This window comes from Pelophylax lessonae (assembly GCF_965119305.1).
Source record: "Pelophylax lessonae genome assembly, chromosome: 10".
Lineage (NCBI taxonomy): Eukaryota > Metazoa > Chordata > Amphibia > Anura > Ranidae > Pelophylax > Pelophylax lessonae.
The window spans coordinates 63,214,125-63,229,100 of NC_138777.1; the positions used below are offsets into that span (position 1 = coordinate 63,214,125).

General features: G+C 42.8%; 1 protein-coding gene across 1 annotated transcript in view; it reads left to right on the forward strand.

The window, feature by feature from the left end:
- The first annotated feature begins 2,609 nt into the window (after positions 1–2,609).
- The window catches only part of LGR4 (leucine rich repeat containing G protein-coupled receptor 4), a 166,061-nt gene continuing 153,694 nt past the window's right edge, over positions 2,610–14,976 (forward strand). Inside the window, exon 1 of the mRNA XM_082270765.1 lies at positions 2,610–2,867. Coding sequence (XP_082126891.1) covers positions 2,668–2,867 — 200 coding nt within the window. The 5' untranslated portion in view covers positions 2,610–2,667. The remainder of the gene's footprint in view (positions 2,868–14,976) is intronic.

The window sequence follows — 14,976 nt, forward strand, 5'->3', positions numbered from 1 at the left end:
TATTTAAACAAATATTTACACTGTGTAGTATAGCCTGGTAGAACAGAGGGGCTGGCAGTAATCCTTCTCTGACTTTACAACCACTTAAAAATGTTGTAATAGCATTCTATGCATTAGAATAAAAAAACCTTCTGTGTGCAGCAGCCGCCCTAGCACCCCTAATACTTACCTAAGCCCATCTAGATCCAACGATGTTGCAGGAGTGTCTCGGCTGCCCAGGACTCCCCTCCTTATTGGCTGAGACAGCAGCGCAGCGCAGCGCAGCGCAATTGGCTCCCACTTCTGTCAATCAAAGTCACTCAGCTAATGAAGAGAGAAAGGGATAGGCCGGGGGTCTGTGTCTGATTGGACCCAGGGAGCTGTGACTCAGCTTGGGTGCCCCCATAGCAAGCTGCTTGCTGTGGGGGCACTTAACAGGAGGGAGGGGCCAGGAGAGCTGAAGAGGAACCAGAAAAGAGGAGGATTTGGGCTGCTCTGTGCAAAACCAACTGCACAGAGGAGGTAAGTATAACATGTTTGTTATTTTTAACTAAAAAAACGAGATTTTACAATCACTTTAAATCACTACAATTAATCATAATGTAATTATCATAATTTAATAATAATAAAAATAATAATAACAATCATTATCATAATTTAATAATAGCAATAATAATTTGAATACATTATAGTGAACATTCAATTACTACTATTGATAATGCAATTAACATAATTTATTATTACCAATATTATTATTATTATTATTATTATTATTATTATTATTACTAGTATGATTATGATTAATAATAATAATATTTAAACAACAATAATAATAATAATAATAATAATAATAACAACTTATTGATTATTAAATCACTACTACTACTAATGATAATGTCATGATCAGAATTGATTACTACTAATAATAATAGTAATTATTATTATTTATTTATTTTACTATTATTATCTTAATTTATCATGATAATAATAACTACTACCAATATTAATAGAGTAATTACTTACTCTATATCTTTATTTAGAATCTTTAATGGACTACATCATTTGGTCGCTATATGAGGGACTACACCTCGGCGAAACATGTAGGACCTGCTATTCATTCTATTGATTCCTTTTTGTCTAATATCCAATGTGTACTTTTTGCTACCAATTTTAATGTTTCTACTGTCTGTACTTAATTATTAATTTGTAATTTGTTAATTTCATGAATGGTGTGTCTATGTATATGTATTATTACAGAACATATTACAGCCCCAGAAAATCCCATATTCTGGATGGGTTGCAGTCCATCGACATTGGTCTGCTTTGGACTGCTCCCAATCACCCTTTTTCAAATACTACTAATATTAATAAAAACAACAAAATAAATATAAAAATAACTTATTGATTATTAAATACTGCCACTACTAATGATAATGTAATGATCAGAATTTATTACTACTACAAATAATAATAATAGTAATTATTATTATTTATTTATTTGACTATTATTATCTTAATTTATCATGATAATAATAGCTACTACTAATATTAATAATAATAATAATAATAATAACAACAAAATAAATTATAAAAATAACTTATTGATTAATAAATACTGCTACTACTAATGATAATGTAATGATCATAATTTATTACTGCTACGACTACTAATTATTATTATCAATATTAATAATGATAATCATAATCACAATATTAAATTACAGTGATCAATAAATCAAATCAATAAATAAATTCCGCTAATGATAATTTAATGATAATAATGTATTATTATTAATAATATTAATTTTAACTTATCATTATTAATAATAATATGAAGAAAAATATTGTTATTGTTGGGAAATAATAAGTATTATGGTATTAAATTACTACTACTACTAATAATAATAATAATAATAATAATATGGTAATATTCATAATGTATTATTGCTACTAATACTACTACTACTACTACTAATAATAATAATAATAATGTAATGGTCATAATTTATTATTACTAATAATAATAATTACTAATAATAATATGAATTATAATGTAATGATGGTAATAGAACTAATACAACATCGTTATTATTATTAATATTATTATTCCTCCAGTGTATTATTATTATTATTATTCCTCCTGTGTATTATTATTATTATTATTATTCCTCCTGTGTATTATTATTATTATTATTATTCCTCCTGTGCAGTCTCTCTCTATTCAGCTCCAGGCTGCACAATTACAATTGCAGGGAATGAATTGAGCAGCCAGTAGCCCCTCTTGTCCCTCGGCCACACCTCAACAAAGGGAGCCAATCGGGGCGCAGGGCTGTGTGGCTGTGCTGGAATTTGCATATGAAAGCGTGGCAGCCAATGAGAGCGCTCTGGTTCATTAGCATGCACCTTGGCTCATTAGCATGTGGAGCAGCAGGCGAGGAGGGGATGAGAATGGCTGCAGTTACATTGTATCCGTAGTATTGGGATCCCGGGAGGAGGAGGAGTAGGAGGAGGAGGAGCGGGGGAGCCTTCCTCTCTTGTTTGTTTAGTGATCGGCAGCAGGGAAGGATCGGAGATCCGCACATTGCATGGAGTGATCGCTCTCTCTCTCCCTGAGCGGAGGACTCGCGGGATCAGCCTTCTATAGGATTCTTTTGGAGGAATAGAGGGAAGCCGGCCAGCTTGGAGAGCATGAGCCGGTCCGGGTGGCTCGCTGCTCTGTCAGCCTGTGTGTTGCTGCTCAGCTCTCCTTCCTCAGGTGGGCCCAGCGGGGTCTCCTCGCCTCCCCCCTGCCCGGTGCCATGCCGCTGTAACGCGGAGCGAGGAGTGGACTGTTCCGGGAAGGGACTGATATCGGTGCCGGAGGGGCTCAGTGTCTTCACCAACATGCTGTAAGTGGGGGGATGTGATTGGGGTCTGTCTGTGTCATACAAGGACCCCGGGACATATAGGTGACTACACTTCCCGGCTCCTCAAGGCTGCCCCCCCCACTTCTCATGGCTTTCTCACCTTAGCTTCAGGGGTTCCTCATTATTTCCAAGTGTTACCCCCAGATCTCCAGGGCTCCCCCCTATTCCCAGGTCCCCAATGCATTTCCCCCTTATTTCCAAACATTCCTCATTTTCAGTTTCCTATGGGTCTTTCCTCATCTTCCCCCTCATTCTTCGTTCCCAATAGTTTCCCCTCTAATACCCAAAGTTTGTCTCCATCATACCTTTATTGATTCCCTCATTCCCAGACTGTCAACCTGGAAACCACAGGGGGCAACCCTTTGCAATTTGGAAACGAGGGGGACAACGCTTGTCATCCTGGAAGCGAAGGGGGGACAACGCTTGTCATCCTGGAAGCGAAGGGGGGACAACGCTTGTCATCCTGGAAGCGAAGGGGGGACAACGCTTGTCATCCTGGAAGCGAAGGGGGGACAACTCTTGTCATCCTGGAAGCGAAGGGGGACAACGCTTGTCAACCTGGAAGCGAGGGGGGACCACGCTTGTCAACCTGGAAGCGAGGGGGGACAACGCTTGTCAACCTGGAAGCGAGGGGGGACAACGCTTGTCAACCTGGAAGCGAGGGGGGACAACGCTTGTCAACCTGGAAGCGAGGGGGGACAACGCTTGTCAACCTGGAAGCGAGGGTGGACAACGCTTGTCATCCTGGAAGCGATGGGGACAACGCTTGTCATCCTGGAAGCGATGGGGACAACGCTTGTCATCCTGGAAGCGATGGGGACAACGCTTGTCATCCTGGAAGCGATGGGGACAACGCTTGTCAACCTGGAAGCGAGGGTGGACAACGCTTGTCAACCTGGAAGCGAGGGGGGACAACGCTTGTCAACCTGGAAGTGAGGGTGGACAACGCTTGTCAACCTGGAGGCGATGGGGACAACGCTTGTCATCCTGGAAGCGATGGGGACAACGCTTGTCATCCTGGAAGCGAGGGGGGACAACGCTTGTCAACCTGGAAGCGAGGGGGGACACCGCTTGTCAACCTGGAAGCGAGGGTGGACAACGCTTGTCAACCTGGAAGCGAGGGTGGACAACGCTTGTCAACCTGGAAGCGAGGGTGGACAACGCTTGTCAACCTGGAAGCGCTGGGGGTCAACGCTTGTCAACCTGGAAGCGCTGGGGGTCAACGCTTGTCAACCTGGAAGCGCTGGGGGTCAACGCTTGTCAACCTGGAAGCGCTGGGGGTCAACGCTTGTCAACCTGGAAGCGCTGGGGGACACCGCTTGTCAACCTGGAAGCGATGGGGGACACCGCTTGTCAACCTGGAAGCGAAGGGGGACACCGCTTGTCAACCTGGAAGCGCTGGGGGACACCGCTTGTCAACCTGGAAGCGCTGGGGGACACCGCTTGTCATCCTGGAAGCGAGGGGGGACAACGCTTGTCAACCTGGAAGTGCTGGGGGACAACGCTTGTCAACCTGGAAGCGCTGGGGGACAACGCTTGCCAAGGGTCCCCCCCGCGTTTCCAGGTCGCTAAGGGTTGCCCCCATTTCTGGGTTGCCCCCCACATTTCTGGGTCGGCCAGGGTTTCCCCCCTCCCCTCGTTTATGGGTTGCCCCCCTTGTTTCTTGGGTTGCCTCCCTCATTCCTGGGTTGCCTAGGGTTTAATTCCTAGCTTTCCAATGGTTGCCACCTCACCCCTTATTCTTAGCTTCCCAAGGGTTGAATCCATGTTCCCAAGTTTCACCCTTTGTCTCCCTAATTCAGACGTTCCTAAGGGTTATCCCTGGATTCCCAATCTGACACTGTACCCTTTTGTGTCTCACCTATCAACATTCTCAGGACTGTCCATGAAGAATGAATTTGGAATAAAAATAATCCCTTTGTTTTGTGGTCCTCGGTGACAGTTCTCTTTGACCAGATTAGAGAGTGAAGTGTCCCTAAATAGTTTTTTTTTTTTTTTGTATATTGGCAGCTATGCCCATGTGTTGTATTCACGTTTCCTCTTGTTTATATGACAGTCTGTGAGATATTTAGTTTTTTCTGTCCTCGTTTTCTTATAATGGAGTGAGTTCAGTGCGACCAGCTAATGTAGCCGGGTCCTGATCCTTCTTTGGGAAAGACTCCCCCTTTGTGGATCCTTGTAAATGCCCCAGATTGTAAACACTGTGTTACTAATATTTTGTTGGTTTAGTCTTCATAGTATTTAGTCTTTTGAAGTTGATATTATTTAATTGGCTTTTTATTCAGTTTGGTAAATATGTCTGAGACGTATGGCATGTCCCACGGGTTCCCTAAAATAGGAACTTATCTGGCTGCTCATGTTCAGAAGCAGAATCCTTGTGGACTGTTTTGAAGGTTGGCTTCCAGGTTTTTTAAAGTCAATTTTTTTCCTCGAATTTTTAAATACTAACAATTTTGTGTTTTTTGATCAAATCAAGTGCCAATTCAAGAGGAAAAGCTGATCTGATTTATTACATGCAGATATATAATCTGTATATTTCAGGTTAATAAACATGTCATAACTGGGTGTACAGAGCTCCATGCTCCCGTCATTCCTAATGGGATTAGTTATGCCAGCTCAGTAGCTGCGCCCCTGGAAACAAAATGTTACCCATTGTGTGCCCAATGGATGCTGTGAATTCACATATTTCATTTATAAACTGTTCCTGATCATATATACGATCCAATGATATTGTAGCTTTTACCCGTGTTCTGTACTCATTGAAAGCTGGACGCCAAGGGCTCATTATACACAAGCCGTCCCCTGCCTTTGTGGGCTTCAGATCCATATTTCATTTCTATTGAAGTATTGAATGGGTTTGATTTTGTGTCTTCCTTGGTTTTTGTTGCCTTCTGTGATAACCCAACTCCTGCTGTGCATCATAGGACATCGCAATGTCCCACACAGCTGGACCACCGCTGACCTCTGTTCCCCTCAAACTGACATTGACCTGTTTATTCATGGAGGTTTATTTCATTAGGCGTGTGTAGTGCCTGTTCATTATTGCATATTGCTTACTTTATTACTATATTGTTATGTGGATGCCAGTGTTGTGATCATAATATTAGTTGTGTGTTGTAATTGTTTGTTTATTTGTGTTCTTTCCTGTGCAGATTATTAGTAAACGCAGCACTGTTGCTTGTTTATTTATTTTATTTATTTTTTGTTTGTTTGTTTTTTAGGCATTGTTGCTTTTATTTTGATACAATGGCTGATATGTTTATAATGATCATCTGTTTTAGCTTTTAGGATCCTTTTCACACTGATCAGTTTTTCTTCCTTTTTTTTTTAGCCTTACCAGAAGCAGAGAAAAAAATGCATGGCCATTAAGCCCCAGCTCCCCCTATAACCCGATTGTGAATCGCACAGAAACCGCAGCACTTTCCTGTGCGATATGAGCCCAATGGTTTTTGAATGGGCTCAAATTGCACAGTTTCACACCAAAAATGTGGACGTTTTTTGGAGCTGTGCTGCAACTGGGATCGCATGGTTGTTTTGTACAATGCGATCTGGTGCAGGTAAACCGCGCTGCATTTGTGATCGGTTTGGGGTGTCATTAACTTTGTATTGACACTTGCATCAGCTCAAAAACAAAATCACAATGCAGTGCAGGAAATGTGCAGGTATCATGATTGCAATGCGGTTTGGGAAATGTGCAGGGATCACGATTGCAATGCGGTTTGGGAAATGCACAGGGATCACGATTGCAATGCAGTGCGGGAAATGTGCAGGGATCACGATTGAAATGCGGTGCGGTAAATGTTTAGGGATCACGATTGCAATGCAGTGCGGGAAATGCGCAGGGATCATGATTGCAGTGCGGGAAATGCACAGGGATCACGATTGCAATGCGGTGCGGGAAATGCGCAGGGATCACAATTGCAATGCGGGTGGGAAATGCGCAGGGATCACGATTGCAATGCGGTGGAGTTGAAATGCAGTGTGGGGAATGCGCAGGGATCGCGATTGCGGTGTGGGGGAATGCGCAGGGATCGCGATTGCGGTGCGGGAAATGCGCAGGGATCGCGATTGCAATGTGGTTTGGGAAATGCGCAGGGATCACATTTGCAATGCGGTGCGGTAAATGCTCAGGGATCACGATTGCAATGCAGTGCGGGAAATGTGCAGGGATCACGATTGCAATGCAGTGCGGGAAATGCGCAGGGATCACGATTACAATGCAGTGCGGGAAATGTACAGGGATCACGATTGCAATGCGGTGCGGGAAATGCGCAGGGATTATGATTGCAATGCGGTGCGGGAAATGTGCAGGAATCATGATTGCAATGCAGTGCAGGAAATGCGCAGGAATCATGATTGCAATGCAGTGCGGGAAATGCGCAGGAATCACGATTGCAATGCGCAGGGATCGCGATTGCGGTGCGGGAAATGCGCAGGGATCGCGATTGCAATGTGGTGCGGGAAATGCGCAGGGATCGCAATTGCAATGCAGTGCGGGAAATGTGTTGGGATCATGATTGCAATGTGGTGCGGGAAATGCGCAAGGATCATGATTGCAATGTGGTGTGGGAAATGCGCAGAGATCATGGAGTTTCCTACACCTCATATGTGTGAACCAGAGCTAAATCCTATAAAACTCCTCATACCGGTCATTTGTGGGTCAGTTGCATTTTTAAACGTCCTGCATTCTGCGATTTTGGTGCATAAAAAAAAAAAAAAAAAAACACACCTCCCCATTGATATGAATTGAAAACACATCAAAAAGTGAGACAGTCCATCTGGGGTTGCATTTTTGGTGCATTTTTTGAGTCCTCTGCCTTTTTGTCATAAGTACCAAACCAGAAACGTGGCAAAAATGCATATGCACTTTATTGCGTTTTTGCAGCAGAGCAATGTGAAAGTAGCCTAAAGCCTAGTACATACAATGAGAAAGTTGGACGAAAAATTCCGCTTTCGGAGCGATTGTACAATAATCTGATCGTTCGTACACAGCTTTCGAGAGCCGATCACGACAGTTCATGCGAAATTCTCCAAAGGGACAAACCCTGAATTTTTTTCTCGTACGATACCAGAACAAACGATTTTAGTACAGTGTTCGTCCCAAGAAAAGAATTGTGGCCAAGCCCAAGCATTCTCGGAAATAAAAGAATACATTTCAATAGATCCCCTTTGAAGTTGTATTCTGTAGAACGAGAAGTTTCAAAACTTCTCTATATGAGACTAGCATGCGAAAAAAAGGCTGATCATTCATCCGATATTCTCAATGTGTGTACGAAGCCTTACAATTGTGGTGATAGGAGTCTAATATTGGCTGCCAGTTGCATCAAGTGCCTAGATCTGGCTATGAAGAACATCTTGCTTGGCATATACCTGGAAGTGCCTTCTGTATGTTTTCAGGTAAATGTAAATAGATTGGCAGGGATCATGTGACTGTAATGTTTTTGATATATTTTAGAAATTTGGCCTTTAAGCATTGCAGCATGCGCTAAGACATGGATTAGGTAATATAATGTTACGGCCATTTGTCTGTGTCCAGATTAATTTTTTTAACATACAGGTAGACTAAATGTGAGATTTTGCCATTTTAAATAATAGCCTCCAGTATCTGGCTGCAGGTATCTTTCTGCTGTGTTGTTGCAAATCAAAATAAACACTCTAAGCTTGCAGATTTTCACTGCTTACTACTCGGCTACAGCAGCATGTGTGTAAAAAGAAATACTGTGTATGCTTCCCAGTGTTTGCAATGTGATTGCTCATAGTAGTTTATGATCAAAGCGTATTTCTGTGAACGGAAGGCAACTGGGTCACTGTTATAGCAGAGAAACAATGTACTTTTGGATGGCTGCCACCCAAACATCAGCTGGATGTTGCCGGTCTGTTTATGACCATTATCTGAGGTTCAGAGTATCTTAAGCTGGTCATTCGTGTTACAATTTGATTGTATAATATTCTTTAGACCTCATGCATATGGATGCCAAAAACTGCCCTGTTTAGATATGTAACACTGCTAAAGTATGCGTGTGCCACCTACATGTGCGTTCTCCTTTGGGCGATGTGGGCGCGTTAAATTTAGATTTTTTTTTTTTTTTGTATTTTATATATATATATATATATATATATATATATATATATATATATATATATATATATATATATATATATATATATATATATATATATATATATATATATATATATATATATAATTTTTTTTTTTGCTGTCACAAGGCATTAAAACATCCCCTCTGACAGCAATAGGCAGTGACAGCTACTCTATATAGAGAGATCAGGGGTTTATTGGACCCCAGATGTCCTTATAAACATCTGATCACACCAAGATAGGTATGATCAGATCTTTTACCAATTTAAAAATTATGCTGCTTACATCGGGAAAACCAAAATGGACAAAAATGCTCGTCGCTGCCGGTTTTCTATACCATCAAGATCATCGGGGATCTTTTGGTCCTTGCTGATCTCTAAGGTCAGCCGGTCAAACCACTAGCTGTGATGCCGGGTTCTCTAGTGGGATGGGAGAGCCTGGGAAGGCCACAGGCGGAGGGTAGAAGTGCGTCTCGCTGCCTGTAAAAGCGATCCAGTGGCTAATTAACTATTAGGATCACTCATACAAAAAAGAGAATTGCGGGCTGAAAACAGGTACCTGGATGATGCCGGTAGCCACAGACATCATCCTGGTGTACCCACTGCAACTCCAGGATGTCCTTGGACTGCAAGTGGTTTAAAAAGTGCTACCTTTGGTGTTGTCTGGTGCGATTTCAGCCCAATGAAATGAATAGGCTGAAATCACATTGCATATGAACGCACAGTGCGATTCATGATGTGTACTGGCCCTGAATCCTATTTGATACAGTCACTGTCTAGAAATTCACGCAACCCTGGGTGCCAGCTGGCTAGCTGGCAGTGCAAATTCCTCCATCCATGCTGTTTAGCATGGTTGGAGGAATCTGCAGATGTTCACTTTTGCAACCATGAGAAACAATGGTTGGCCATAGACTGTTCAACTTTTTTTTCTTTTTTTTCAACCAGCCTGATTAAAAATGTACATTCTCCAATCAACACATGTAAGGTGGATGGAGGAATCCTCCCTGCTGTGCTATTGTATTCTGAAAGGGGGGCTCCTCTGCTGTCAGATTACACTGCTCATCGGTGGTGGCCAATTGTCTACTAACCACTGATCAACAAAAGAGTTCCAACAGGCTTGTTTTACAGAAGTCAAATGTTAGATTGTTGCCGCTTTATAATTCCCTTCTAATAGTATTATTATTAATAGTATTAGTAATATTATTATTATTATGATTAATATTGCTGTTCCGAATGTCATTCCAAGTCAAGAAAACCAAACTCTGTCCGTGTTGCATAGCACCTATTTAAGAACAGCTTGAGCATTCTACTGAGGATTCCAGTTCTCTTCCTTTTAGGGTAATTTATGACTTTGATATGGGTCACATATTGGCGTCTCGCGGGCAAAATCGATGTGATCCCAAATTATTGAAAATCACGGGGTGCCCATGCGATTCCCGTGACTTGCAATGGCCCCAAAATGCAAGGTGATCTTGCCGTCCATTGTCGCCCGACAAATGACAGTAAAATCATGCAAACAGAATCACGGGACGCCTGTCACCCAAAAAAAGTATAGGAACTTCTTTTGGGTGGCAAGTGTCCCGCCGACAAATCGTGGCAAAATCACACCGCGTTTGGGGTGCCATTTCAAGTCACGAGAATCACATGGGCTTTCAGCGATTTGCAATGATGCAGAAGCGCGGCAATCCTGAATTATTGCAAATCCCGGGATGCCCATGCGATTCCTGTGACTTGCAATGGCACCCAAAATGCGGGGTGATTTTTGCCGCCATTGTCGCCCGACAAATGACAGTAAAATCACGCAAACAGAATCGCGGGACGTCTGTCACCCAAAAAAAGTACAGGAACTTCTTTTGGGTGGCAAGCATCCCACCGAAAAATCGTGGCAAAATCATGCCGCGTTTTGGGGTGCCATTTCAAGTCACGAGAATCACATGGGCATCCAGCAATTTGCAATAATTCGGGATCGCGGGCAGAAGCGCGGCAATCCCGAATTATTGCAAATCACGGGGTGCTCATGCAATTCCTGTGACTTGTGATGGCACCCAAAATGCAGGGTGATTTTGCCGTCATTGTCTCACAGTAAAATTGTGCAAACAGAATCGCGGGATATCTGTCACCCCAAAAAAGTGCAAGAACTTCTTTTGGGCGACCGGCATCCCGCTGACGAACCGCAGCAAAATTGCGCCGCGTTTAGGGTGCCATTGCAAGTCACGGGAATCGCACGGCGTCCTGCAATTTTCAATGATTCGAGATCGCGGGCAGAATCACAGTGCCAATATGCAAACACTCATTATATATAAATATATATTTTTTTTGCCATGTGCACCGGTCGCTCTCTATAATGTTTTGCCATATTAATAAAGCTATGGTCTTGGATCTTCTGGATAGACAGAGAAAAGGTTGACTGCGTCTGAGGCATGCCAGGCTGTCCTTTTTAGAACTCTGTGTTGTTGGAGTTCTCTTGCAATTTCCCCTTCTGACCTCCATGCCTCCCACCCAGAAGATGATGGGCTGGTTGTGTAGACCAACTGTTTACTGCAGCTGAATCCAAACGCTGTGGAAACAATGGCTACAAATAAAAGTTCTATATGTCCACTTCTGGCTGAGGAGGGAAACAATGTTTTTTTTTTTTTCTGACAAGTGAAACTTGTCAAACAGCTGCAGTCCAGTTGATACATTTTTGGAAACAAAGAAGACTTTAGCATCGCTAAACTGAAATAAGACTGAAAAAACCCCACATATAGATGCCCAGCAAAGACCTTCCAATGTCTGCACATGTGAGTTACGTTTAAAGCAGAGTTCCACCCAAAAAAAAAATAGAACTTCTGCTTTAAGGCTTTTTGACCCACTGACATGCCACATTTGGCTTTTTTTTTTTTTGGGGGGGGGAGCGGGTCCCTAGATTTGACAGGTACCCGCTTCCTCTTCCGCTTGGGCCGCCTAGGCGGCTCAAGCGGAAGTTCTCCTCTCCCCATCCCTGCAATCTTCTGGGACACCTTACAGGTCCCAGAAGATTGCCGTCCACTCAGCTGTCACAGCCGGGTGCCCATACTAGAGATGCCGGCGCCGCGGGGAGAAGGCTCCCGCCAGCCATTGCTGGATGGGGTGGGACAGGTGAGTGTGTGCTTATTAAAAGTCAGCAGCAACACCTTGTAGCTGCTGACTTTTAACAAACACAAAAACGGGTGGAACTCCACTTTTAAGGATTCTTGCACCAAGATGAATAAAATTTACTGATGTTTTAATGCAGGATCTTGTTGGGAAAAAAAAGCAAGGCCTCCTTCACACAGGGTAAAAAAAGGCATTAAAGGAGAAGTACAGCCAAAGCTCGTTTGACTTCACTCCTGTGATTCACAGGGGGAAGTAAAGCCTGCTGTCAGCTGACGTCGCAGAACCAGTCCGGGCTTGGGCAAGATTGCGATTAAGCCGGCTGTCAGCTGACGTCACAGAACAGGTCCGGGCTTGGGCAAGATTACGATTAAACCCCCAGTCAGCTGACGTCACAGAACAGGTCCGGGCTTGGGCAAGATCGCAACAAAGGTCGGGATCCACCCACATGCCTGGACCAGCACGTGGCTAAGCCTATCGGCGAGCCGCTGAGAGCCTGAGCCAGCCGTTCCCTCCACAGCTCCGCGCTCCAGTTTTACATTTCTTGAGCTGCCTATTGTTTTCTTGCCTAGGCAAATGTCATACATCCCAAGAGTCTTCAGGAGGAGAGGTTTTATCAGCTAATCGCACTCTCCTTCCTGCATGCTTGAGCTAAGGGCAGATGGATTCCAGGAAGTAAATGCTACATTAATCATATTCCCTTGCTCAAGATAGGCACGGCCAGAGATGCTAAGAGGGTTGCTTTTCAAAGTGATTTCTCAACAAAAGAAAGCCTGGAGACATGGATGGATGGGGACGTTTTTTTGCTTTGAATAATAAAAATTTATTAAATAGTGTTTTTGGTTTGTTGCGCTCAGATGCAGTAAAGATCATCTTTAAGTCGCAGTTTACCACCCACCTAAAGTCTACTATACAGCTGGAGGGGGCCTTTTCATTGCGTGATGGAAAGTAGTGACTGCTTCCAAATATGTATGGCAACTGTTCAGGTGCCAGCTGTCAAAAAACAATAGCTGTCAGATTTCTCATCCACTATGATGGAGATATCTGTTAGGCCTCTTTCACAGTTTTTTTTCTTCCGCTCCGGCACTTTTTTTTTTTTTTGCACGGACACGTCCGTATGTCCGCATATCATCCCATCTGTTTGCGGATGATTTACGTACATAATGCATGTCTATGGGGATTGCGGATGTCAACGGATGACATCCGATTTTGCTTCCTTTCTGTTTTTTAAGCGGAAGAAAAATAGGGTTCTGTTCCGTTCCAAAAAACGGAACAGAACTGAAAGGACGCAAATCGGAAGTCAGTGGATGGTCATCCGCTGACCTCCGCAATCCCATTGACAAGCATTATGTCGTTATATTACCCGCAAATGGATGGGGTGATTTACGGACATACGGAACGCCCGTGTCAAAGAGGCCTTAGACTTCCTTCGGTAAAGTGTTACTAAACCCAGGAGCCTGCATTCACTATATCTGGTCTCCCACAGTACAGAGAACATGGAAATGCAATTATTTTAGCAAATATAAACTGCTAAATACCTTTTTTCATCAGCAGTATATAGCAGTCTTGTGACTTGTAACAGTTCCTAGTAAAGCTTGTAGGAGGAGTTTTCATTCTCCCCTGACCCTCTATCTGGACAGTGCTGATTTGGCCTGTGCTGATCACATGCACCTCCCCAAGAAAAAAATAAAACCTCTCTAGCAATACACACCAAACTGAGCATGTGCAGTTTGACTCCTATTGGCCTGTTCTATCATGAGATGGGTTGGAGTCGGTAGAAGGGGATGATCAGAGAAGACAGGATCACACAGGCTTTATACACAATGCAGAGTATTAACCCCATAGGTTCCACAGTGATTATAACAAGCATGCTTTACTGCATATACAGACTGATTTTACTGTTGTGGGTTTAGTAACACTTTAAGCTCACAGGCTAAACTGAAAAAAAAAAAAAAAAAAAATATCTGCGTGTTTGGCCGCCCTTGGACTGATGTCAGTTTCTGGTGCACATCTGACCTACAGTAGGTAAGATTTTGTTTAGTGGCTTTGGTAATGGAACATCATGTCATGATTAGGAGTGTCCTTACCCTGGCAGAATGTAAGGAATAAGTGGTGAGAGACCTGTCAATACTTATTGCAACCTATGATGCTAATTTTCAAGACTCTACTAGACGATTGGACGTAGGATACCACCCTGTAAAGTTTGCTTCCTCTAATTTTGGCAGAAGAGCAACCAATTGTAAATCTGTTTTGCAGGGCTGTATATAATATTGAGTTCTTATTCCGACTTGCTGATGAGAGTACTGCCTAGTACACACAAGGATAAAATCGAATGAAAAATACCGCTTTTGGAGTGATCGCCTGATAATCGGACCGTTAATGCACAGCTTTCAAGAGCTGATCACGACAGTTCATGCAAAAATATTCGAAGGGACAAGGATGATTTTTTTTTTTTTTTTTTTTTTTTTCTACGATGAGTGCAAACAATTTTTGTGTAATTAGTTTGGTATTTGCACGCTACAATACAATAGGTTACATCAACTATTTTTTATTTTTTTTTATTTTACTATTTTTTATTTATTTTTTTATTTAACTATATATTCATAGGTAAAGTTGATCCAGGGAATATCAGATTGCCTCTCTGGGGATCAGGAAGGAATTTATTTTCCCCTGGTGTAGCAAACTGGATCATGCTTTGCTGGGGTTTTCACCTTCCTCTGGATCAACTGCGGGTATAGGATTGTGTATATGGAATTGTATGATTGGGTTTTCTTTACCGTTTTTTGTTGGTTGAGCCAGATGGACTTGTCTTTTTTTCAACCTGACTAAAGGCTCGTACACACTTGACGAAAATCGGACGAAATATCCTCCGATTTCTCTC